Source organism: Mobula birostris, chromosome 3, assembly GCF_030028105.1.
Source record: "Mobula birostris isolate sMobBir1 chromosome 3, sMobBir1.hap1, whole genome shotgun sequence".
Classification (NCBI taxonomy): domain Eukaryota; kingdom Metazoa; phylum Chordata; class Chondrichthyes; order Myliobatiformes; family Myliobatidae; genus Mobula; species Mobula birostris.
Genome location: NC_092372.1, coordinates 86,846,388 through 86,873,643, shown reverse-complemented (window position 1 = coordinate 86,873,643; position 27,256 = coordinate 86,846,388). Strand labels below are relative to the sequence as shown.

At 42.7% G+C, this 27,256-nt stretch overlaps 1 protein-coding gene across 1 annotated transcript in view; it reads right to left on the bottom strand.

Annotated features, from left to right (window-relative positions):
• The window catches only part of LOC140195679 (protein FAM184B-like), a 228,838-nt gene that overhangs the window by 86,539 nt on the left and 115,043 nt on the right, over positions 1-27,256 (bottom strand). Inside the window, exons 3-4 of the mRNA XM_072254395.1 lie at positions 8,783-9,625; positions 4,057-4,192 (exon numbers count right to left, since the gene is read on the bottom strand). Of these exons, the coding sequence (XP_072110496.1) occupies positions 4,057-4,192; positions 8,783-9,625 (979 nt within the window). The remainder of the gene's footprint in view (positions 1-4,056; positions 4,193-8,782; positions 9,626-27,256) is intronic.

Sequence of the window (27,256 nt, the reverse complement as noted above, 5' to 3'; positions counted from 1 at the left end):
ACTCTTTGACCTACGGGCTGTTTCACACTGAGACAGACAACTAGAAGGCCATCAACTTGGTGAAAGACCCCCTTCGGTCTTCCAGCGCAGCAAAATATCTGTAAGGGAATGCTGTGGACTGGCATAGCAATGTGATATTCAACTTCCACGTCACCCAGTCAGGCTTCTGGTTTCCTATAGATGCCAGGAAGCATGAAGAGGCAGTGGTCAGGGAAAAGCACTGGTGCGACATCAGTGGATTTGAACGTGACTGCCTTCAATGTGAAGCAGAAGTCTATCTGGGACTGTCCTGAGCTGCCCAAGTGTGTTATGGTTCAGCTCCCCCTGCAGGGGTGCTGAAGGTGAGACACATATTTGCATCTTTAACCATTTCCATCAGGAGTCTGGAGCTGCTGCCCAGCCTCCTGTTGGTACTACTGAATTGTCCAGCTACGTCAACAATGTGTTTTAAGTCTTCAGCCAGAATGGAGTGTGTCTGGTAGGGATTTTGCTGCTGTGTGGAGGACAGCTGAGGCATACATATTAATTAGCTGCAGCAGACTGTTGTGGTATTTTACACCAGCCATATGGAGCTGTCCACCTACTGCATTGTTGACACCAGTGACAGAGAAGTTGCCTCCCCACAGCAGAATCCCCACATTATCATTTCCCACCCCATTCCCCCCCCCGACCATACAGACAATTCCTGGGACCATGGTCTGGGTCCCTTGTAGCAGTGCTGGGGGAGATAAGTGCATAGTCCTTTCTAATCTCTGGTTCTGATTGGTCTGTGCCCTCCATCTCCTGGAGCTGTGCTGCTCCTGTTTTCCAGGATCTGGCAGTCATGGAAGGTTGACAGATTGGGAGCTCGAGGTTGGTCTTTCCTTCAGTCCTGGTCTCAGTCTTTTCTGGTATCTCCATACTGGTAGAGAGTGAGTCAGCATTTTTCTGGGGGCTGTGGCATTGGCTCCACCTCTTGTTGCCTACGCTGAGGTACAGACACAGCTAGGCAGGTTTTATAGAGATTGCAGCTTTTGCTTTCTCTGCAGTCCTGCTTGCAGATGACTGTACTGCATTGGGCTACCACAGCTCCAGGTCTGTTGCAGCTACGACACAGTCTGGGTTGAGCAGGCACATGCCACGTAACCGTGGTTCTTTACAATTGAAAACATTGAAGGTGTGTTGATGACGGCTCCATTAGCATCTACCCTTAACTGAACCTTCACCTGGTACTTGCTAGTCCAGGTCCCAAACAGGTCCTCAAAGTCCACGCAGCTCCCTGCTCCCTCGAAGTAACAAGCTAGAAAGGTGAAGACATGCACAATGGGCTGATTTGAACATGTGGGTTGTGCAAGTGGCCAACATCACGTCCTTCTTGGTTGGGAGAGTGAAGGATAGCTACACCTTCCTCGGTGTTAGTGGAACCTCATTTCTCTCCTCCTGAGAGTCCAGTAACATCTTCTGCCAACCAACTGGGTGCTTGAAGGTAATGTCAAAGTACCCATTACTTGGTAAGTCCGGGAGGGAGTAGATAAATTTACTTAGAGATACAGTGTGGAGCAGGCCCTTTCAGCCCAATGAGCTGAATTGCCCAGCATTTCACCTATTTGACACTAGCCTAATCACAGGACAATTTACAATGACCATTAACCTACTAACTGGTACATCTTTGAACTGTGTCCTTCACCTTGAGCTTGCAGCACTCCAGCTGGATCTTCTTGATCAAGGGGTCCCTGGTGAAAGGGTTCCCCTCACTGAGGTCCTTATGTGCCACCTTCACAGTGTTTCAGATCCTCTGTCCTCCTCCCGAGGCATTCGTCACTGCAGTCACCCTGATGGGTCTGGTCGGCTATTGCAAGTTTAGTTGATGGAAAGAGGTGTTAGATTAGTATCCTAACTAACATTAGGATCCAGACTTACATCAGCAGGTTAAGCTATCATTAGGCAGCTACTTGATTGCAGAGAGTCACTGTTGTCTTTCTTCTTCAACATCTGAGTTCACCCATGAATCTGCTTCGTAGATCAGTCTCTGTGATAACAGTCCTGCTAGATCTTGGGAAATTGGCCCTGGTGATCACCAATCGTCCCCTGCCACGTAAGCCCCAAAAACCTTTAGCCAAAGGGAAAGATTTATACAATAGTAAGATTGTATCAGTTCTGGTCACCTCAAGGATGTGGAAGCTTTAGAGAGAATGCAGAGGAGATTTACCAAAGTGCTACCTGGATTAGAGAGCATGTCTTATGATGAAAGATTGAGCGAGCTTGGGATTTTTCTCTTTAGAGGAAAGGAGGATGAGAGGTGACTTGACAGAGGCGTATAAGATGATAAGAGACTATGGTGAACAGCCAGAACCTTTTCCCCAGAGTGGAAATAGCTAATATGAGTGGAGGATAGTTTAGGGAGAATTAGTGAGGCAAGTGTTTTACTCAGTGAAAGGTGGGTGCATGGAACACACAACCAGGGGTGGTGGTAGAGGCAAATACACTAAGGATATTTAAAAGACTCTGAGATAGGCACATGATGAAAGAAAAGTGGATGGCTATGCAGGAGAGAAACGTTAAGTTGATGTTGCAGTAGGTTGAGAGGTCGGCATAACATTGTGGGTCAAAGAGCCTTGCAGTGCTATATTGTTCTATGTTCTATGAAGAGAACCTGGAGTAAACTTATCCTGAGAGAACCAAGTTTCTGATTATGGTCTCTCCCCTGAAAGTGTTGTTCACAGAAGGAAACAAGCTATTCTGAGTCTGTGCTGGTTTAGTGAGACCTTTAATCCATTTCAATGTGGATAATTATTAATTACCTTCTGAGTGAGTTCATCAAGCCACTCAGTTCTGAGTTTATTAGAGATTGGCAACATATGGGGCAGGCAGTACCACTTACATCCTATATTCAAATGAGCAAAATATTGTGCAAGTTCATCAGGACTGGCTGGCACTTTCGGTGGCGGGGGTGGGGGGGCTCTTCTGTATTTGTATCAACAGCCAAATTTTGTTGGCTTCCAGAATCACTTTCACCACCGATTTCAGCCACCAAAAAAACCTTCCATTTAATGAAAGAGTTAAGGTTTTGCTTGTACAGGGAGAATATGTTTCTGGAGGTAAGACCAGGTACAAGGTGTCCAGGATTGTAAAAACAGGGCCGCTCAACATTTCTTAAAGAGCTGTTCCTCACATTTAAGTGAAAGCTTGGGAATACATTATGTCAGCTAAGCTGAGGAATGTGGGATAAGTGGCAATTTAGGAGAAAGTAAATCATTTTCTTTCAAGCTGAACTCTTGCATCTCCCAAAGCAGAGTTACAGTTTCCTGAACAAGTCAATGTGTCTCACAGACATAATAGGCACAACTTAATGGCTATAACTTCACACATTGTGGGATGAACTGTGTAGTTTAATACCTCTATAGGAGTGCTTATTCTTCATTAAGATATGGCGCCAGTGTCACTGTTTCCTGCAGAAAATTTATAAGACAGGAGGAAATACAGTCCATCATATAAATTTATTTACTTAATGAGATACAGCACAGAGTCGGAGCTTCCAGCCCTTCAAGCCACACTGCCCAGCAATCCTCTAATTTAATCTGAGCCTAATAACGGGACAATTTACAACGACCAATTAACCTACCAACTGGTAGGTCTTTGGACTGTGGGAGGAAACCAGAGCACCCGGAGGAAACCCACATGGTCACCGGGAGAACATACAAACACCTACAGGCAGTGGCAGGAATTGAACCTGGGGTCACTGGCACAATAAAGCGCTGTGCTAACTACTACGCTACCGTGCTAAAATAGCTACCCAGTGTCAAGCTTTTGGTTCATATTCCTGTGGTCATACCACTTCACAGACGTATACAAGTTTCTGTTCTGATCCTTTAGGATAATTTTTATAGAAAGCATATACTACTTTTTGACAAATTCTTGTGTTCAACAGAACAATCTAGGGGTACAATGAAGTGCTAAAGGCAGCAATTCTGAGCAGAAGCTGATGGCCACAGGTGGGTCATCCATTGGACAAATTAGTTCTTGTAATCTCCTTGCATTGCCATCTTCTTGACAGTGGAATCGACAAAGTTACCCTACCTGCTTTATGGGTTAATTCAGCTTTCTGTTCTGAAAGTCTCCCTCTCAAAAGCTGAGCTTCATCTTCCATCTTCTGCAGATTTTCACTTGACGTTGCCAATTTAGTGTCTGCTTTCTGAAGTTGTTTTTCCAAATCCTAAAACGAATATTAAAAATATATGATTATGTGGAAAACCTGGTAGTTTCAGAATCAGAATCAGGTTTAACATCACTGGCATATGTCATGAAATTTGCTATTTTGCAGCAGCAGTACATTGCAATGCAGACTAATTACAAAGTATAAATTACAATAAGAAAATATTTTAAAGAATAAAAATCACATTAAGTAGTGAACAAACTTTCCTATAGTTGCTTGTTTGAATGTGATATCAATGTACAACTCTGAAATGTATTGCAGTTAGGTTGAATTCATAGTCTTTCCATCTAGTAAATGTTTTCAATCTGTAAACATTTTTAGATTATACTTTGGAAGGTTTACATTATGTCTAAAACTATGTACAATACAAGGTTAAGGTATGGTGTATATTTTGTAGAACATCAGACTCATTTAGGGGAGGGAGAGAGAGAGTGAGAGTGAGAGTGAGAGCAGGAGGGAGGAGGGGAGAGAGGGGAGGGGGAGGGAAGGGGGAGAGGGGTGAGAGGGGTGAGAGGGGTGAGAGGGGGAGAGGGTGAGAGGGTGAGAGGGTGAGAGGGGGAGAGGGGAGAGAGGGAGAGAGGGAGAGAGGGGAGAGAGGGAGAGAGGGGAGAGGGGAGAGAGAGGGGAGAGGGGAGAGAGAGGGGAGAGGGGAGAGAGAGGGGAGAGGGGAGAGAGAGGGGAGAGGGGAGAGGGGAGAGGGGAGAGGGGAGAGGGGGGAGAGGGGGGAGAGGGGGGAGAGGGGGGAGAGGGGGGAGAGGGGGGAGAGGGGGGAGAGGGGAGAGGGGAGAGGGGAGAGGGGAGAGGGGAGAGGGGAGAGGGGAGAGGGGAGAGGGGGTAGACGGGGATAGAGAGAGAGAGAGAGAGAGAGAGAGAGAGAGAGAGAGAGAGAGAGGGAAGGGGTTGGAGAGGAGAGGGAGAGAGAAAGAGAGAGAGGGGGAGAGAAAGAGATAGAGAGAAACAGAGGGAGAGAGAGGAGATGAGGGAACATAGCAGTTATTACACATTTTGTGGTTGCATGGAGAGTACGATGAGATGGGAAGTGATTGGTGGAGATAGAAAAGCAGATGAGGGAATGGCCCCATGTGGAGATTCCATCGCCAAACACATCTTCGTCTTCTTTCTATTTTTAGTGTTCCATAGGGACCATTACGTGCGTCTCTTCTCAAAGATGCTGCCTAACCCGCTGAATACCTCCAGCATTTTCTGTTGTTATTTCAGATTTCCGACATCTATCGATTTTTGCTTCAAATTTCAATAATTATTTTACAAGGACATTATTCCCTGCTGATTTTCCTCTGCATTGCCATGTAGAGAAACAATTATACTGGAATTTGAAATGTACCAGTGCAGGTCACTTTATTAATTTTTATGATCAGAAAACATTTTTGCATAACCTGCTCTCTTTGCTTATCAACACATGAATTTGGAGCAGGTTTCGTCCACATGACCCATCAAGCCAGTTCTTTCATTTAATAAGATTATGGTTAATCTGATTAAAACTCAGACCTGTGTTCCTGATTCATGGTTCTCAAAGAAAAAATATTTGTTTTATCTTTCTCTCATGGGCAACCACTTATTTTAAAGCAGTGACCTCTAGTTCTAAGTTCTCCCGTAGAAAGAACCATCTCTGTTATACCCATCGTGAATAATATCTGGAAATTGTAAATACTGTACTGTTTACTAAATAGAATCCATTGTTGGTGAAGCAAATGAGATGACTATAGATAATCTTTAACCTTGAGCCTCCTGGTAGCTCATGTGTTCAATGAATGGCAAAATAAGATGACCCCAGGTTCAATTCTACAGTCTGTGATAACTGTTGGCCCTTAACTGCGATAGCAGTAGAAATATTACAAATGATCACTGTGCTCCTTGCAAATTAGCATATGTTTGTCATGGGTTCAATTACTTATTCTGACCTAACTCAGGGACACTTCTGGAAAATGCTACTGGCTGAATATTGGGTTGTAAATGCACACCTGGCTTTGGTGCATTCACTGTCAGGGTCTCAGCTGAACCTCAGCAAGGAAAGGCTAAGGAGTTACATTGTGATGGACAGGAGACACCAAAAGGGTCCTTATATAAATCATTTCTTCAGATCCCATAACTGAGATATGATTTATCCACTGAATGCTATTAAAATACAGAAGACACAACTTGCAGTAATATGGCTGCTTTTAATATAAAAGAAAATCCCAAATATTTTCTCAGATAAGGGAAGGAAATGTTCCATGTGAGGAAAGGTAATGAGCTGGGACAAAACTTTGTGGAAGTCATTAAAATGAGGAACATGTTTATGAGCAGTAGAACATCTTTAGCAAGGGGGCTTTTGAAAGGATGGTTAAAAATTCTAGTGCTGATATTGGTTTGAGGGAAGGGCAGAGGATTGGGAATAGGAGAAGCCGAGGGAAGAGGGAGACATACCAGCAGTGAACATACCAGCCTAGAAATTGGATTGCATACTTTTTTAGTGCACTAAACACATGCTGTGTTTACAACTAACACCTAATTGAACATCCTACAAAAATCCATGAAATTGGTACCCCAGTTTCATGCCTAAAGAGGACCCCGTTGTTTCCATCAGCACTAACATGAAAGCTCACAAAGGCTGGGTTTTGTTGAACAGATCAGACTTTAAAGAAACTCTAACTCAGCTGCAGGATACTTATATTAAAAGCTCTGGTGAGCAAAGAAAGACACAGGGGACACAGTGATCTTCTGTGAAAAGTTCCTTCCTACAAAAATACAAGAAACTCTGCAAATGTTGGAAATCCAAAGCAACACACACAAAATGCTAGAGGAACTCAGTTTCTCAAACATTATATGTGCATTCCTCTTACACGTCCGCTTGACCTGGTTGCTTCTCTCGTTGTGAGTGTCTCCAAGCCACTGAGAACTGCAGATGACCACAGGACAGGGGTGCAGCCTGCAATTCCAATGCAAGTTAAATAAACAGCTAAAGGACAACCAGTGGTATCGTTTCCACTATCACCACCAGTGAAAATGAGGCTGACATGTCCTGTGTACATCAATGTCACAGTGTGGATCTTTTGAATGACATTTCACTGGGGATTTCAGGGAGATGTACTTCCAGATTTTTAAGTGAGTCTTCAACAGAGGGGTAGCTTGCACCTGAAAACTCCAATTTTTGCAGGCAATGGAGGAAACCTGCAGTGCAGGACTTGTGACATCAAAGGTACAACACTGTTACCATGTAAACAGCAACTGCAATAAATTGAAGTACATTGAAGTGCCGGGCAATTTCACCTGAAACTGATCTCTAGAGTGACCTACTTGGGTGAAATTTGCATTTCAGAATGGCAGGCGGTGACTAGTGGGATACCACAAGGCTCAGTGCTGGGACCCCAGTTGTTTACAAAATATATTAATGACTTGGATGAGGGAATTAAATGCAGCATCTCCAAGTTTGCGGATGACACGAAGCTGGGTGGCAGTGTTAGCGGTGAGGAGGATGCTAAGAGGATGCAGAGTGACTTGGATAGGTTGGGTGAGTGGACAAATTCATGGCAGATGCAATTTAATGTGGATAAATGTGAAGTTATCCACTTTGGTGGCAAAAATAGGAAAACAGATTATTATCTGAATGGTGGTCGATTAGGAAAAGGGGAGGTGCAACGAGACCTGGGTGTCATTATACACCAGTCATTGAAAGTGGGCATGCAGGTACAGCAGGCGGTGAAAAAGGCGAATGGTATGCTGGCATTTATAGCGAGAGGATTCGAGTACAGGAGCAGGGAGGTACTACTGCAGTTGTACAAGGCCTTGGTGAGACCACACCTGGAGTATTGTGTGCAGTTTTGGTCCGCTAATCTGAAGAAAGACATCCTTGCCATAGAGGGAGTACAAAGAAGGTTCACCAGATTGATTCCTGGGATGGCAGGACTTTCATATGAAGAAAGACTGGATGAACTGGGCTTGTACTCGTTGGAATTTAGAAGATTGAGGGGGGGATCTGATTGAAATGTATAAAATCCTAAAGGGATTGGACAGGCTAGATGCAGGAAGATTGTTCCCGATGTTGGGGAAGTCCAGAACGAGGGGTCACAATTTGAGGATAAAGGGGAAGCCTTTTAGGACCGAGATTAGGAAAAACTTCTTCACACAGAGAGTGGTGAATCTGTGGAATTCTCTGCCACAGGAAACAGTTGAGGCCAGTTCATTGGCTATATTTAAGAGGGAGTTAGTTATGGCCCTTGTGGCTACAGGGATCAGGGGGTATGGAGGGAAGGCTGGGGAGGGGTTCTGAGTTGGATGATCAGCCATGATCATAATAAATGGCGGTGCAGGCTCGAAGTGCCGAATGGCCTACTCCTGCACCTATTTTCTATGTTTCTATGTTTCTAATAGATTGAATCTTTAGGCTCCAAAACGCCAAACAACACACTTGTGTTGAAGCTGTAACAAGTATGTCATCCCACTGTATAAGTAGTCTCCAAAATGTGAACCCTGCTGGAAGGATGCATCAAAATATATTAATTTCCCTGATAATCAATGAAAATGGCACTGAAGAATTTACAGCTGATTAATTTGCTTTAAGGGCAGTGAAACATTTCAAGTGCACCTGCTCACCTGGATTTTGAGCTCTGCAGTGTTCAGCAGTTCCTGATATTTCTGACATTGGGTTTTAGACTCATGCATGATTTGGTCCTTGAGTTCTATATCTCTCTCCAGTTTCTTCAGTCTTAGCTGCAGTGCCACCTCCTGAGCTTGCAGGCTCTTCTTCTGTCCGGTCTGCCACTGTTTCAGTGTCTCAGTTACTGACTGCTGCAGAGCCTTTTTCAGAGCTTCCAGTTCCTTTTGATGTGAGACTTGCAGTTTGTTGACTTTTTTCTCAAATTCTGTGGTTAGTCTCATTTTTTCCGATTTTAGGACTTCCAGCTCTTGGTTCAAGCACTGAATATCCATTTTGTGCTTCTCTTCTAATTTAAACTTTTCATTGAAGCAGCCTCGGAGCACTTTGCAATTTTCCTGCAGGCTTTCTGACTCTTGACTTACTTTCACAATCTCTGTTATTGCTGACTGTTTGTCTTGCTCTAGCTTGTGCTGAATTTCCATGAAGTGTTGCAGGTTGCTCTCAAACTCCTTCTTGATATTAAGCATCTCCCTCGACAATGCCACTATTCTTTCTGCATGTTCTCTCTCCATGTTCTTTTCCCGCTCTGCTACTTGCTGTTTGTAAACCTCAAACTGTGTCAAGACCTCTTCCTTGGCTTTCTTGTGTTTCTCCAGGGTATCCTCAAGAGACTGAATTTGATGTCTGAAATCTATTTCCTCCCTCACTCTGTTCTTGTATTTTGAGATCTTACTCTGTGTCTCAGCAAGGATGTGTTGGATCTCCTCCTGGTGAACTTCCTTAAGAGCCTGCAGGGAAGCCTCATGCTCATCGCTTTTGGTATTTAGTGCATAGATGACCTATAAAAACGTGAAGATACAAGGTGGTTAAAATAATGTGATATTAGACAGTTGAAATAAAAACAAAATCACGAAGCTTGCACATCCAATCGCAAACAAGAAACAAACTGCAGATGATGGAAATCCAAGCAAAACACACACAAAATGCGAGAGGAACTCAGCAGGCCAGGCAGCATCTATGGAAAAAAGTACAATCAATATTTCATTCCGAGATCCTTCATCAGGACTGGAAAAAAACATGAAGAGTTAGAGTAAGAAAGTGGGGAAGGGGAAGAAGAAACTTAAGGTGATAGGTGAAACTTGGAGGGGGAGGGGTGAAGTAAAGAGCTGGGAAGTTGAATGGTGAAAAAGATACAGGGCTGGAGAAGGGGGTATCTGATAGAAGAAGACAAAAGGCTATGGAAGAAAGAAAAGGGGGAGGAGCACCAAAGGGAGGTGATAGACAGATAAGGAGTTAAAGTGAGAGAGGGGAATGGGGATGGGGAATGGTGACCAGAGGCAGTGGTGGGGGGGGGGCATTACTGGAAGTTTAAGAAATTGATGCTCATGCCATCAGGTTGGAGGCTACCCATACAGAATAGAATAGGTTGCTCCTCCAACCTGAGTGTGGTCTGATTGTGACATTAGAGGAGGCCATGGACTGAGATGTTGGTATGGGAATGGGAAGTGGAATTAAAATGAGTGGCCACTGGGAAATCCCGCTCTTTCTGGTGGACGGTGCGTAGGTGCTTGGTGAAGTGGTCTTGAAATCTGCACTAAGTCTCACCGATAGCCACACCAGGAGTTCTGGATACTTGAAATGTGTATGTCTGGTCAGAATTTGAAAGAGGAAGATTAAGGGCGATGGTGGTGGGTCTGTTGGTTGTCCTGTTGTACCTTGGTACTTGGCATAAAATGGAACCAGGGAGAGTAGGAAGTGGCAATTTCTGATTCTTTGTGGAGCAGCAATTGGCTTGCACATTCTCTGCCAGTCAGAAAATGGATTCTTGAGCAGAGGCTGTATTATGTGTGTAGCATGACAAGCACACACAGAAAAGCTTCTCATTGGATTTTGGTACACATGACAATAATACAAGCAACACCAATAACAGTGACAGGGATTGAACACTTTCAGCTAGCAAAATCTCAGGCCGGTAACCTCCAATTATTTGTCCACTGGGGATGAAAAGTTGCACCCTGCACACCAGTAATACTGGAACTTTCACTGCCTACAACTTCTGTTCCAAACTGAAATGCAGAATCAGATCATTCCCGGCAATGGAATAACAATTTAGGGTATTTGATGCAGGACATCAACAATTGCTTATCTATGGTTAACTCATGGATGGCATGGCTATGTAATATGTTTTCAGTACACAGAAGAATGAGAGGCTGTGAACAGAAAGAGTGAGAGTAAGGGAAATACAGCTCAAAAGGATATACAGAGAATTCATCTACTTTTAAAATTAGTTTAATGCCATTGTATTAAATATTCAAATCAAATAATTAATTCATACAGTCTGCTTTGTTGAAAGAAAAGGCCCATGGTAACATAACTGTTTACACTTATGATAATGAAGAAGCACAGATTTCAAAAAAGATGGAGACAGAGGCAGAGAGAAAACCACAGACAGAGCAAAGACAATTTCTTCTTTCAATCTGGTTTGAGTCCTATGAAAAATTGCAAATTTAAAGTAGTGAAGCAAATAAGGCTTCTTTGGTGGTGAAGGAGAGAGCAGAACTGAAACTGACAGCGGGTAAAATCAGAGGAATCAGAATCAGATTTAATATCAGTGACATATGTCATGGAATGTGTTGCTTTGCAGCAGCAGTACATTGCAATACCAAACAATAACTATGATTTATAAATAAATACATTATATTGAATAAGTAGTGCAGAAAGTGAGGAAAAATATTAGAAGGGTACGAGTAGGTTCTAGTCTCTTGGCTCCTGCTATTCAAGTGGCAAGATGGTATACATTGGAATTACATCAGTGCGTACTATGAAGAAATATGCCAGTGAGTACCATGTGGACCAGCAGAGTGCCATTGGATAAGTCAAAGTCAAAATCAAGCTGATGTGCAAGAGCAATACAGGTACATAGTGTCAGATACACAACGTACCTGAGAAAACATAAATTAAGCATAAATTATTCATTTTTTTAAAACAAGAAATAACACAAATAGATTTTTGCCTAAAGTAATCAAAGTGTTACTAAGTTGTAGTGATTAAGGTGTTGTCAGTTGGTTCAAGAACCAAACGGTTGAAGGGAAACAGCTGTTCTTGAAGTTGGTGGTTTGGGACTTCAGGCTTCTGTACCTCCTGCCTGATGACAGCAAGGTACAGAGCTATATGGTTTCAATCAGACTAACCAGAAATAAATGTAATTCCAGATCGATGTTTAACAAATAGATCATAGGTAATAGACCCAAAGGAATAACCAGTTCATACTCACAAAATAGCTATCCTACATAACCACTGAGCCCTCTGTGATCATGCAAAACAAAACGATGGCCACTTAAAATCTTTCTACTGATACTTTTCAGAAACTACTAAATGGAGATCTTAGGATTTTAAAAGTTCAATACAAAATTTTATCTGTATCTTGTGTAAATTTTCATTTACTGTAAATTGAAACAAGTATTCTGGCTTAATTTATACCTAGTGAATCTTTTTGGTGCTTGCTTTCTTGTATTCCTCCAGAAGAGTGGCCTTTTGATTACATAGGAATAAAATCTTCTGAACACAGTGCATTTCTTCATTAGGATTTGCACTCTGTTTGAACTTTAACATATCTTAACCAGTCCTAAGCCTTCCCTTTCATCAGATTATAACCTATCTGCCCAGATATCCAATCTCTAGCTGTCTTCTTTAATCATTCTGCATGGCCAAACATGTTTCTAGCTATATTTACTTATTTGCACTATCAAACATTTAAGCTGTTACTGTGCAAAGCTTTGATCATGCAAACATCCAGCTACGTGACTTTGAAACCATTGAAGAAATGTGATTATCTTTAAGCTTCGTAACACAGTCCATCTAAATCCAAAAAAAAAAAATCGCTTTTGATTTTCTATTACGGCTGCTTTGAATTTTGAATAGGTTCTTTTTGTATTCTGAGGTCATTAACTCATATTAAAATACAATTACAAGAACGGTAACTCAATTCACTCCATTCCCTAACTCCATTTAAGCTAGAATAAACGAGGTTCCAAGCTGTACAACCATAACCAAATCAAAGCAAAATTGATTCAGTCTTCATCCAAATCCTACACATGAATTTCCAAGAATGTAGTCAGCACTAGGAACCAAAATGATTTGCTAATAACGATGCTTTTATACCATAACATCAGCAATTGCATGGCTAGAAAAAAAAGAGCCTGCATTTATTTAAAAACTTGACTCAGGCATTCATATCCATTCAGAAACCTTATTCCCTGATAGCATTAATCAACTTTCCTTGTTTCATTTTGCTATACCACTTGTCATGATTAGTTGAAGGTGCTGGCAATTAGATAGTTCTGTAGAATTAATTTCTTTCCCAAATCACTTCCAATCTTATCTATAAGCGGTATTAATATTCACTTGCTGTATGCAATTTACTAGTGGCAAATTAAATCTGAGAGATTACAAAATAAAGTATGATCAGCATTTGCCTGAATATCGTACAATTACATTCCATTAATCCATCTTTAATTGTTCCTTTGCCAAGGGGTTATGCACAATTATTTCATTGTATTCCTTACTTTGGAAGCACCAAAAGATTAAGAATAAACAGGCTAAGTAGGAACTAAAGCTAGGGCTACACCAACTCCCATTAAAGTCCATCTCTGCTGCTTCTCTCCAGGAATGTGTCTGTGCAGTTTAGATTCAAGAGGCAATGGTTTGGAAGTGACGTTTTGCATTAATGCTGTCCCTTTGAAATCAGACTTGCAAGCTTATGCTAAGGTGGCATATGGATGATAGAAAAATAGAGGGTTTTGTGGAAGGGAAGGATTAGATTGATCTTATAGCAGGTTAAATGGTTGGCTGAATGGAGTGTGCAGTGCTGTAAATGTTCTATGCTTTTAAGTCCTAAATATGCAAATGCTCTCATCATGGTAAATGTAACTACAGTCCTCAGTTTCAGGCCAAAGTGCCGACTAATGCACAGATGACTGTAGTTCAACTCGGAAAGCTATCTCTTAAAGGATACTCAATGTTATACTGAAAATTTTAGTGAAGATCACGCCAGGTCCTCTGTCACTGAGGCGTGCATAATGAGACCATGTCACTGGGGTGGCAAGGTAGTGTAGTGGCTAGCACAACTCTTTACCGTACCAGCGACCCGGGTTTAATTCACGCCGCTAGCTGTAAGGAGTTTGTACGTTCTCCCCGCGACTGTGTGGGTTTCCTCCAGATGCTCCAGTTTCCTCCCACACTTCAGGTAGGTTAATTAGTCAGTGTTAATTGTCCCGTGATTAGGTTAGGATTGCCCGGCAGCATGGCTCCAGGGGCCGGCAGGGCAAACGCTGTGCTGTATCTCAATAAAATAAAAGGTATTCTGAATGGTGGGTACATTGGGTAAAACATGCCAATGATATTGCACCTCCCACAAGTTTGCTAGGATGAAATGCCTCCCAATGGTGACCCAAGAAACATGTAGCTCACAAATAAGCATCCACAACAATACCAGGGGTGATTGATAAGTTTGTGGCCTAAGGTAGAAGGAGTCAATTTTAGAAAACCTAGCACATTTATTTTTCAACATAGTCCCCTCCTACATTTACACACTTAGTCCAGCGGTCGTGGAGCATACGGATCTTGGACCTCCAGAAAGTGTCCACAGCAGGGGTGATTGATAAGTTCGTGGCCCAGGGCAGAAGGAGATGGTATCCGTCCCCCACTTTTTCTACGCTACATCGACGACTGCATTAGCGCTGCTTCCTGCATGCATGCTGAGCTCGCTGACTTCATTAACTTTGCCTCCAGCTTTCACCCTGCCCTCAAGCTTACCTGGTCCATTTCCAACACCTCCCTCCCCTTTCTCCCGGAGATAGCTTATCTACTGATGTCTACTATAAGTCTACTGACTCTCACAGCTATCTGGACTATTCCTCATCTCACCCTGTCTCTTGCAAAAACACCATTCCCTTCTCGCAATTCCTCTGTCTCCGCCGCATCTGCTCTCAGAATGAGGCTTTTCATTCCAGGACGAGGGAGATGTCCTCCTTTTTTAAAGAAAGGGGTTTCCCTTCCTCCACCATCAACTCTGCTCTCAAACGCATCTCCCCCATTTCATGCACATCTGCTCTCACTCCATCCTCCCACCACTCCACTAGGAATAGGGTTCCCCTTGTCCTCACCTACCACCTCACCAGCCTCCAGGTCCAACATATAATTCTCCATAACTTCCGCCACCTCCAATGGGATCCCACCACTAAGCACATCTTTTCCTCCCCTCCTCTCTCTGCTTTCCGCAGGGATCGCTCCCTACGCGACTCCCTTGTCCATTCATCCCCCCCATCCCTCCCCACTGATCTCCCTCTTGGCACTTATCCGTGTAAGCAGAACAAGTGCTACACATGCCTTACACTTCCTCCTTCAGTACCATTCAGGGCCCCAGACAGTCCTTCCAGGTGAGGCGACACCACCTGTGAGTCGGCTGGGGTGATATACTGCATCCGGTGCTCCCGATGCGGCCTTCTATATATTGGCGAGACCCGACGCAGGCTGGGAGACCGTTTCGCTGAACACCTATGCTCTCTCTGCTAGAGAAAGGAGGATCTCCCAGTGGCCACACATTTTAATTCCATGTCCCATTCCCATTCTGATATGTCTATCCACGGCCTCCTCTACAGTCAAGATGAAGCCACACTCAGGTTGGAGGAACAACACCTTATATTCCGTCAGGGTAGCCTCCAACCTGATGGCATGAACATTGACTTCTCTAACTTGCGCTAATGCCCCACCTCCCCCTCGTACCCCATCCATTATTTATTTATCTTTTATTATTATATATATTTTTTCGCTCTCTCTTGTTTCTCCCTCTGTCCTTCTCACTGTACTCCTTGCCCATCCTCTGGGCTTCCCCCCTTCCCCTTTTCTTTCTCCCTAAGCCTCCCGTCCCATGATCCTCTCATATTCCTTTTGCCAATCAACTGTCCAGCTCTTGACTCCATCCTTCCCCCTCCTGTCTTCTCCTATCTTTTTAGATCTCCCCCTCCTCCTCCCACTTTCAAATCTCTTAGTATCTCCTCTTTCAGTTAGTCCTGACGAAGGGTCTCTGTCTGAAACATCGACTGTACCTCTTCCTATAGATGCTGCCTGGCCTGCTGCGTTCACCAGCAATTTTTATGTGTGTTGCAGGAGATGAGTTATACAGCTCTCGTTACATGCACATGCAGGTCAACTCTTTGAGTGATTATGCAGAAAGTTTGAAGTTAATAACTCTTCTTAATGACACCCCCCCCCCATGATACAGAAATTTTGTGAGGGTCCCAAGGAGGATTCACAAATACAAGAAACAAGAGATTCTGTAGATGCTGGAAATCTTGAGCAACACACACAAAACGCTGGAGGAACTGAATGGGTCAGGCAACACTACGGAGGAAAATGGATAGTCGACATTTTGGGCTCCGAGTCTTGGTGAAGGGTCTCAGCCCAAAACACTGACTGTCCATTTCCCTTCATAGAGGCTACCTGACCTCTTAAGTTCCTCCAGAATTTCATGAGTGTGTTGCTTACAAATAGAATTTGTCTTGTTCAATTTCTCAGTTGCTAAGATTTGATTCAGAAATTGCTACTAATGTGATTTACTCTGGGTAAAATCATTTAATGATAGAGTAGAGCTGAAACTAAAATGCTGATCAAGCTATTTTTGGGTACTTGTTCTTCACCATTCAGTTAGCATTATTATAAATTACCTTCTCCAATTATGAAAGAGACCAGAGCACAAAGTAATTCATGTTTATGCATAGTGAAAAGTCTTCTAAAGGCCTCAAACCAAAAAAAGGATCCTTACTCTAGATCACCTCCAGTGTGTGGTTGAGTTCTGCATAGTTCAAGCAGAAAACTTTTACTCTCCTGAATTCTCCAGTGCTGGTGAAGAACAAAGCAGGCATGCACCTAAATACTAGACTTCATATCACAAGCGGTTTTAACTGTACACTTCTAACATTGTCAATATATTTCTCATTGTTTTACTCAGGAGTTTGTACACCTTTCCTTGAGTTCCATCAATGAGAGGACCAGAGGTTCTAGAGATCCTTGCTAATGCTGTGATATCATGGAAACTCTTGGTCCCCTGGTTTAATCCACTCCATGTGATATTGATTGAATGCAGTGGACATGACCTTTGGATTCGGCTGCAGAACTGTTATTTTTCTTGTAGTTTAACTTTGTTATGCTTGATTGTATTTTTATATAATCACCCATATACATGCAAGTTTTTCAGTGGTTAGCTACTGGAACTTCAATGGATTCAGTGGTCTGGTAAAAGAAAACGAGACCACCTCAGTTTGCTCTCTTTCCCCCTTCACCATGCTTCTCCCTTTGTTCTTGCAACACTTAATAAAACGATCATAAGCAACAAGTTTAATGCCTCAGTCTTAGCTTCCAAATGCACCAGGATGCAACACAACCTAACCTGTGGACTCACAGCAAAAGCTTGGCTGTGTCGATAATATATCTGTCCTGTGGAAAAAAGATGCTCTTTTGAGTAAGCAAGACAAAGCGCACTTGCCATTGAACATTGTGGAAAGTTGACCAAACCTTATTTGTCCAGAAAGCTGGGAAAACGCAACCTACTCACTTTCAGCCCTATCATCCTAATGGAAAGAGACACTGACAGCAGAATCAAACATTATTTACTCTCCAAAACCCACTCAGATATTCAGCAACTAGTGACTCAATTCTAGCCCTCACAGAGCCCTCATTTAAATTCCAGAAGTCAGGGAAAAGGTACTGCCTTAGCATCCATACAGTATGCCCTTCAGCTGAGTGTGTCAACAAAAAACTCAACTAAAATTGGAGACCAGGAGGAAACCGCCAGTGGCTGATGGTATATGTGGCACAATGGGCGATGGTTGATGAACGCCAGCTCTGTCAGCACCTGCTCCAAGAATTCCCTGGGGCAATAATTTAAGCACTACTATCTTCAGCTGCTTCATATCAATTATTTTCCTGCCCAATTTAAAGTGTGTGTTTGTGAGGGAGGGGTTGCTGGGGTGGTCATAATTGTAGTGCTTATCTTGACATGCCCATCAACATGGACAACAATCAAGCCTAAGCCTGAAGTCAACAAGTTAATTTTGTGCCACACAATTGCAACACTTATCAAGAGGGAGAACCCAGCCATCACCCCTAAATATCGTACAGTATTACCATGTCCACCAGCTTAAAGTTCTGGGATCATTGTTGCCCAGAAACAAAGATTTTGCCTTCTAAAAAAAAGAGGCTGGAATTATGCAACAAGTCATTCGCTTTCCTGTTCAAAACTTCCAGCATCTACAAGACTAACGTTAGGATGATGATGACATCAACTCAGGCCTGATAGGCCAGCGTCGGGCATTTTCATGCCTTACAGGGCACAGAATGAGACTGTGTAGCTCGCCACTCCTCACACAGACATTTTGCAGTATAGTATTTTTCAAGGTCAAGTTGCAAGCTGAGCACTCAACCCGGCACGGATGGAAAGCATACTCGGGAACGGACTGACTGGATTTGAACCTGGGAACCTCCGTTCCGGAGTCTGGCGCTGATGTCACTGTGCCACCAGCTGACCAACATTAAGAGTATAATCAAATTCTCTCTATTTACTTGAAGTTGAAACAATGCTCAAGAATCTCAGCACTATTCACAACAAAGCAATGCACTTCACTGAGACGTAATCCACTGATTTAACTATCCGGTCCTTTCACCACTGGTATTTCACAGCTGAAATGTGTAGCACATACAGAAACTCAATTAAGACTTCATTAGCTGTACTCAACCATTAGAATATCCTAACCGGCTCATCACTTCTGATTTCTCTGTTAATAACCAACCTCACAACAATCATGGTCTGAACCCATCACAGAAATTCCCTGTGTCATCAGAACTGGCAAAGAGAAAAAAAACAACCTTAGACCAGTCATTCTCAGTTCCAATGAAGGGTCTCAGAACCAATATGTTGTGGCAAGTATTTGGTCCATGATGACGAAGAAGAAGAGCTCATTTATCTCAACTGCCATTTTTTATTGCGACAAGGACAGTAACAGAGTGCCATCGCTCAGTGAGAACCAACTCAATCACATACAGATGGGGAGGCCATTATTAAACACCGAGGTTACAGTCAGGGTGACCACAAACACACAAGCAAACAACTGTATAACCTGAGGTAATATGTAACAATAAATTAACTTGAACATCTCACCAGAATTCCACAAACACATTTTAAAACAAGAACAATAAGTAGCACTGGCCACTAGGAATGCAGTGGGTGAGCTGTTGACCACGCCCATGGAGCACATAATATTAACCATTTCTCTTCCCAAAGATATTGGAGACATTATCTGATCTACTGATATTTTCCCCAGCATTATTTATTTTTATTTCAGATTTGCAGCATCTGATTTTTTTAAATCCTTTTTAGTAATTTCAGTTTTTAACCTACCTGCCCACTCAAATATTTTGCTTTCAATTTATTTCACCAGATATGTTATGTTATTCATCCTTATTAAAACTGACCTTCCCTAAGTGTGCGCTTGTGGAAGATTCTGTGCATTGTCTTGAAGAATATATGTTCTACCTCACACTTTTCCCTTCCCCAATATATATAGACATCCGTTAGTCTCATGAGATCATGGATTTGCGCCTTGAAAGGTTTCCAGGGCGCAGGCCTGGGCAAGGTTGTATGGAAGACCAGCAGTTGCCCATGCTGCAAGTCTCCCCTCTCCACACCACCGATGTTGTCCAAGGGAAGGGCATTAGGACCCATACAGCTTGGCACTGGTGTCGTCACAGAACAATGTGTGGTTAAGTGCCTTGCTCAAAGACACACACGCTGCCTCAGCCAAGGCTCAAACTAGCGACCTTCAAATCACTAGACGAACACCTAAACCACTTCCCCAATAACAGGTAGACTAAATACTTGGTTATTTGTCCATTGCTGTCTGTGGGGTTGTAAAAGGTCTGCACAAGTTATCATTGAGTCACCCAGCACTGAAACAAGGCAAGGACAGTCTCTATCCCACAGTAAGAAGACCTTGAATTGGACCTCTAGCACGATAAAGATCAGCTTTTGATCTCTTCATCTACCTCATCATTGCCCTTGCACTTGATGTGACTACCAATACTGCAATTTCATTGTAAACGTAAAATTATATTCTGTATTCTGTTATTGCTTTTCTTTTTGTACTATCTCAATGTACTGATGTTTGCAATGATCTGTCTGGATGGCATGCAAAACAAAGTTTTGTATTGCAACAAACCAATTTTCAAATTGTCTATGTCCCTTCCACACTAATCCTGTTCACCCACATTAGGCTGGTAGCCTTCAAGTGCTTAGAATTTTAAATAATTATGAGAGTATCTGCCTCCACCACCCCTCAGGCTGAGCATTCTGGATTTCAACCACTCTCTGTAAGAAAAAAATTCCCCTTCAAATCTGTGACCTCTCATCTTAACTTTGTAGGCTCTTGTCTTTGATGCTTTCACCATGGAAAAAATTACCATCTACCATCGAACTACTATCCTTCTCATAATTTTAAATACCTCCATCAGGTCTCCCTTGACTCTCTTCTGCTTCATGGAAAATAAAATCCATTTTTTAAGTCTCTCCTTATAACCATAATTAGCTCCAGTCCAGTCAACATCCTGATGAATCTCCTCTGCACCTCTTTCAGCTGTCTATCATGTTTGTTCAAGTAAGTCACAGTGACTTAGTAGTAATTAATTATGCAAGTTCATTCTTTCTTCCGTTGTGATTATAAAGCCAGTTGATTCCTACATTTAGTACTGTATTATTATGTAGCAACTCACATGTGAAACAATAGAAGGGGATATGTCCTAACATCTTTGTACATTCTCCCCTTACCTTTCCCCCAGATTCAAAGATTTTTTTATGTATACATCCTGAAATCTTTGTACTTGTTTCCATCTCAATAGAGAACGTAATTTTAGAAATTCTTAAAGTTCTAAAAGAGAGTCATAATGTAACTAAAGCAAGCAGCAATATTTTCAATTGTTAAATATACTTTCTTTGCAGACTGCTTACACCATCTGGATCTTAATTCCTGACAGATGATCAGGAAGGAGATGTTTTAATGACTTATTGAAACTATTCCAGAACTATCTGACAGGAGGTGAGATTCAAGCAAGATTCCATCTACTTGTCCTGAAGAGAAATGATCCACGAAATTTGGCTCTTGGGATTTAATATAGTTAAAATCTTTTTTAAAAAGAAAGATCATCACTTGCTAAGAGCAATAAAAGTAGTGGTGCGCAAAATGCCCTTTACCTGCTGATAGAATCCAGACCTTCAAGGGCAGCATATAGTCTGGAAAAACATCCAAAGCCATCAATCACATCCCGAATTATCAGCGACACTCACTAAATTATATTTGTGATTATTATATTAGATGATATTTTTGGTTGCTGTCTGAGAAAAGGAACAGAATAATAAAAAAAATGCAAACTCAAACATTCAGTAAAGCAACTGTTGGAGTACTGTTCTATTCTCACATCTAACTATGTGCCAGATATAGGAAAGCTTACTCAACCTGTCATCAGAAAATGAGTGCCACTGGATTCCTGATCACTAGCTACTGTCTGCGATGAAGTAGACTAGACTGTTGCTAACGTGGCATCTTTTGCTTTAAAATTAGCATGCCTGTATATCAGATTTAAGCCAAAAAATTAACATATAATGCTATCTTATCTTATTCTATAGACCGATATCAATCCTTCCACAGGATGAATATCTACATGGCATGCACAGTGTCAAGTCTTATAATTACCGTTCTTGCAAATCTCGGTGACATTATCCTCACTGCACAACGAAGCACACCTGAGGACTCTGCATTAGCAAACTGATGGTTTGCTGAAATATCTTGAAATACTTCTGTGAATACGAGCTTAGTCCCTGCACAGGGATCTCAGTAAAAGTGTGTAGTCTAGTGATTATTGCACTGTTCTCAAAATCTCAAAACTGGATTTCAAATGAAGGCAAGAAAATAACCTCATTGAAGCAGATCTATTAATTTTGTTGGTTAACACCAGAAGAATTGATCATGAGAACTACTGGATTGTCCTCAAAACTCAAATGGAAGAAGACATTCCTTCTCCTCCTACCCTCATGTTGCCTGGTTCAGTGCCTTCTGTGATGGATTTTAGCCCCAAAAACAGCTAAAGATAGAAATTTTGAACCAATGATCCAAGAACAAGCAAAATAAATTCACTAGCTTTTGCAATATTGTTAATTAACTTGATAGGTCAAAAGGCCTAATTCTGCTTGTAAATATATTATTATTCGGTTTGTTTTATCAACACCAACTTAACTGCATTCGAGGGGCGGCTGCGCAAGTGTGTGGACGTCAGTGAGTTAGACCAGCATGAAGAGTTTAAAAGGAGACAGCTTAATAGAGCAGGCAAACAGAGTAGAGGCAGACAGCGTAGGAGGACTTTGGCTCAACAGGGCTTCGGCGATAACAGGACAAGGCGAAGTAGGTTACCTGTGAAGAATAGAAACAGGAAGTATGCCTGTGAGGCCAGTGTTCTGTACTGGGTGTCAGATGTGGGAAGACTGGGAGACTCCCAGCCTCCCAGCCGGCTACATCTGCATCAGGTGCATTGAGGTGCAGCTCCTTAGGGACCGGGTTAGGGAACTGGAGCTGCAGCTCGATGACCTTCATCTGGTCAGGGAAAGTGAGGAGGTTATACTATAGAGAGGAGCTATAGGCAAGTAGTCACACTGGGACTTCGAGAGACAGATAAGTGGGGAACAGTCAGGAGACCAAAGGGCAAGAAACAGGTACTAGAGAGTACCCCTGTGGCTGTCCCTCTTAACAATAAGTACTCCTGTTTGAGTACTGTTGGGAAGAGACGGAGCAAGGGCAGCTGGCTCACAAATAGAGAAAGCTTGGAAACAGAGCGAGAGGGAGGATAGGCAGGTGATAGAGAAGGGATGCGCTCAGACTGATGGTTTGAGATGTGTCTATTTTAATGCAAGAAGCATCATGAACAAAGCAGATGAGCTTAGAGCGTGGATCAGTACTTGGAGCTATGACGTTGAGGCCATTACAGAGACTTGGATGGCTCAGAGGCAGGAATGGCTACTTAGAGTGCCAGGCTTTAGATGTTTCAGAAAGGACAGGGAGGGAAGCAAAAGAGGTGGTGACGTGGCACTGCTGATCAGAGATAGTGTCATGGCTGCAGAAAAGGAGGAAGTCATGAAGGGATTGTCTACTGAGTCTCTGTGGGTGGAAATAAGAAACAGGAAGGGGTCAATAACTCTATTGGGTGTTTTTCATAGACTACCCAATAGTAACAGGAAATTTGAGGAGCAGATAGCGAGACAGATTCTGGAAAGGTGTAATAATAACAGGGTTGTCGTGGTGGGAGATTTTAATTTCCCAAATATTGACTGGCACCTACCTAAAGCAAGGGGTTTAGATGGGGTGGAGTTTGTTTGGTGTGTTCAGGAAGGTTTCCTGACACAATGTGTAGACAAGCCTACAAGAGGAGAGGCTGTACTTGATCTGGTATTGGGAAATGAACCTGGTCAGGTGTCAGGTCTCTCAGTGGGGGAGCATTTTAGAGATAGTGATCACAATTCTATCTCCTTTACCATAACATTGGAGAGGGATAGGAACAGAAAAGTTAGGAAAGCATTTAATTGGAGTAGGGGAACTATGAGGTTATCGGGCAGGAACCTGGAAGCATAAATTGGGAACAGATGTTCTCAGGGAAATGTACGGCAGAAATGTGGCAAATGTTCTGGGGATATTCACGGACTAGAATGTCACGGAATGTCATCAGTGATGTCAAATGTTCATGGACTAGAAGAGCCGAGGTGGCCTGTTTCTGTGCTGTAATTGTTATATGGTTATATTTACATGGAGTTCTGCAAACGTATGTTCCAATGAGACAGGGAAAGGATGGTAGGGTACAGGAACCATGGTGTACAAAGGCTGTTGAAAATCTAGTCAAGAAGAAAAGAAAATATTACAAAAGGTTCAAAAATACTAGGTAATGTTAGAGATCTAGAAGATTATAAGGCCAGCAGGAAGGAGCTTAAGAATGAAATTAGGAAGAGCCAGAAGGAGCTATGAGAAGGTCTTGACGAGTAGGATTAAGGAAAACCCCAAGGCATTCTATAAGTATGTGAAGAGCAAGTGGATAATACGTGGGGGAATAGGACCAATCAAGTGTGACAGTGGAAAAGTGTGTATGGAACTGGAGGAGATAGCAGAGATATTTGATGAATTCTTTGCTTCTGTATTCATTATGGAAAAGGATCTCGGTGATTGTAGGGATGACTTACAGAGAATTGAAAAGCTTGAGCGATATAGACATTAAGAAAGAGGATGTGCTGGAGCTTTTGGAAAGCATCAATTTGGATAAGTCTCCGGGACCAGATGAGATGTACCCCAGGCTACTGTGGGAGGCGAGGGTGGAAATTGCTGAGCCTCTGGCGATGATCTTTGCATCATCAATGGAGACGGGAGAGGTTCTGGAGGAGTGGAGAGTTGCAGGTGTTGTTCCCTTATTCAAGAAAGGGAGTAGAGATAGCCCAGGAAATTATAGACCAGTGAGTCTTACATCAGTGGTTGGTAAGTTGATGGAACACATCCTGAGAGGCAGGATTTATGTACATTTGGAGAGGCATAATATGATTAGGAATAGTCAGCATGGCTTTGTCAAAGGCAGGTTGTGCCTTATGAGCCTGATCAATTTTTTTGAGGATGTGACTAAACACATTGATGAAGGTAGAACAGTAGATGTAGTGTATATGGATTTCAGCAAGGCATTTGATAAGGTATCCCATGCAAGGCTTATTGAGAAAGTAAGGAGGCATGGGATCCAAGGGGACATTGCTTTGTGGATCCAGAATTGGCTTGCTCCCTGAAGGCAAAGAGTGGTTGTAGATGGGTCATATTGTGCACGGAGGTCGGTGACCAGTGGTGTGCCTCAGGGATCTGTTCTGGCACCCCTGCTCTTCGTGATTTTTATAAATAACCTGGATGTGGAAGTGGAGGGATGGGTTAGTAAATTTGCTGATGACACAAAGTTTGGGGGTGTTATGGATAGTGTGGAGGGCTGTCAGAGGTTACAGCAGGACATTGATAGGATGCAAAATTGGGCTGAGAAGTGGCAGAAGGAGTTCAACCCAGATAAGTGTGAGGTGATTCATTTTGGTTGGTCAAATATGATGGCAAAATATAGTATTAATGGTAAGACTCTTCGCAGTGTGGAGGATCAAAGGGATGTTGGGGTCCAAGTCCATAGGACACTCAAAGCAGCTGCGCAGGTTGACTCTGTGGTTAAGAAGGCATACGGTGCATTGGCCTTCATCAACCACGGGAATGAGTTTAAGAGCCAAGAGGTAATGTTACAGCTATATAGGACCCTGGTCAGACCCCACTCGGAGTACTGTGCTCAGTTCTGGTCACCTCACTACAGGAAGGATGTGGAAACTATAGAAAGGGTGCAGAGGTGATTTACAAGGATGTTGCCTGGATTGGGGAGCATGCCTTACAAGAATAGGTTGAGCGAATTTGGCCTTTTCTCCTTGGAGCGGCGGAGGATGACAGGTGACCTGATAGAGGTGTATAAGATGATGAGAAGCATTGATTGTGTGGATAGTCAGAGGCTTTTTCCCAGGGCTGAAATGGCTAGCACGAGAGGGCACAGTTTTAAGGTGCTTGGAAGTAGGTACAGAGGAAATGTCAGGGGTAAGTTTTTACGCAGAGAATGGTGAGTACATGGAATGGGCTGCCGGCAACTGTGGTGGAGGGAGATGGAATAGGGTCTTTTAAGAGACTCCTGGATATGTACATGGAGCTTAGAAAAACAGAGGGCTATGGGTAACCCTAGGTAATTTCTAAGTAAGTACATGTTCAGCACAGCATTGCGGGCCGAAGAGCCTGTATTGTGTTGTATGTTTTCTACGTTTCTGTGACACATCAGTCTATACCCTCCGCTACTGCTGTGGTGAGGCCATACTCAGGTTGGAGGAGCAACACCTTATATTCCATCTGGGTAGCCTCCAACCTGATGGCATGAACATTGATTTCTCAAACTTCCGGTAATGGACCCCTCCTCTCCTTCACCATTCCCCCTTCCCATTTCCCTCTCTTATTACCTGCCCATGCCCATCACCTCCCTCTGGTGCTCCTCCCCCTTCCCTTTCTTCCACGGCCTTCTGTCTTCCTATCAGATTCCCCCTTCTCCAGCCCTTTATCTCTTTCACCAATCGACTTCCCAGCTCTTTACCTCTCCCTTCCCCCCTCCTGGTCTCACCTAACACCTACTACTTTGTATTTATTCCTCTCCTCCCCCCACCTTCTAACTTTGACTGTCCACCTTTTTTTCTCAGTCCCGATGAAGGGTCTCAACCTGGAACATCGACTGTTTACTTTTTTCCGTGGATGCTGCCTGGCCTGCTGAGTTCCTCCAGCATTTTGCGTGTGTTGCTTGAATTTTCGGCATCTGCATTTTTTTTTGTTTGTGATTTTTACTGGATTCAAAGTAATTTGAAAACAGTCCTTTTTGTCATAGGTTTAAAAATGGCCAAGCAGGTTTGGAGGAGAACCTTCATCAGGTGGTTTTAAGAGAGACAGAAAGGTAACAGGCTCTCCCAGTCCAATGAGTCCAATTATCCCCCCCCCCATGTGACAAATTAGCCTATTAATCCATACGCCTTTGGAATATGGGAGGAAACTGAAGCACCCTGAGGAAATCCATGCACTTAGAAGGTGAACGTACAAACTTCTTACATACAGCGGTGCAATTGAACCTGGGTCGCTCGTGCTGTGGTAGCATTACACTAACTGCTATCCTACCATCCCACCTCGATTGGCAGTAGATCAAGGAGATGACTCATCAGCACTTTCTCAGGCACAAAGTAAAACGGGCAGTAAATGCTAACCTCTGCAATGATGTTCCAATTGCAGTCTTTTTTTTACGTCATATATATATATTTAAGAAATTTCGAGGTGCCCACTATATAACACATCAGACAGCAAAGCTAAGACAAAGGTACATGAATCAAAAAGTGTAGTTCAAAAAAGTCATCTGAAATCAGTGACTTGAGACTATTTCAGAAAACATGCTGGATTAAAATCACCAACTATTTTTGCCCAGACTGATGTCATGACAGTTTCTCCATTGTGGTTGTAGCAGAAAACAAGAAAACTACAGTGGACGGTCACATCAGAGTATAAACAGTTTAAGAGCCAGATGACTGTGCTTTGCTTAGATACTGGTAAGCTATGCTTGTGGTAAGATATAAACCAATACAACTCAAGACATGTTAAGAATCACTCCATACATTACTAAAAGAAAACATGTATCATGTTTTCTGAAATGATAATACATGTCCCAGAAAATGATCAATAATTATTACATTTTACAGCTGATAATGATAAAATTCTGGTCTAAAGAATTCTAATTGTTTTCAGAAACTAGCT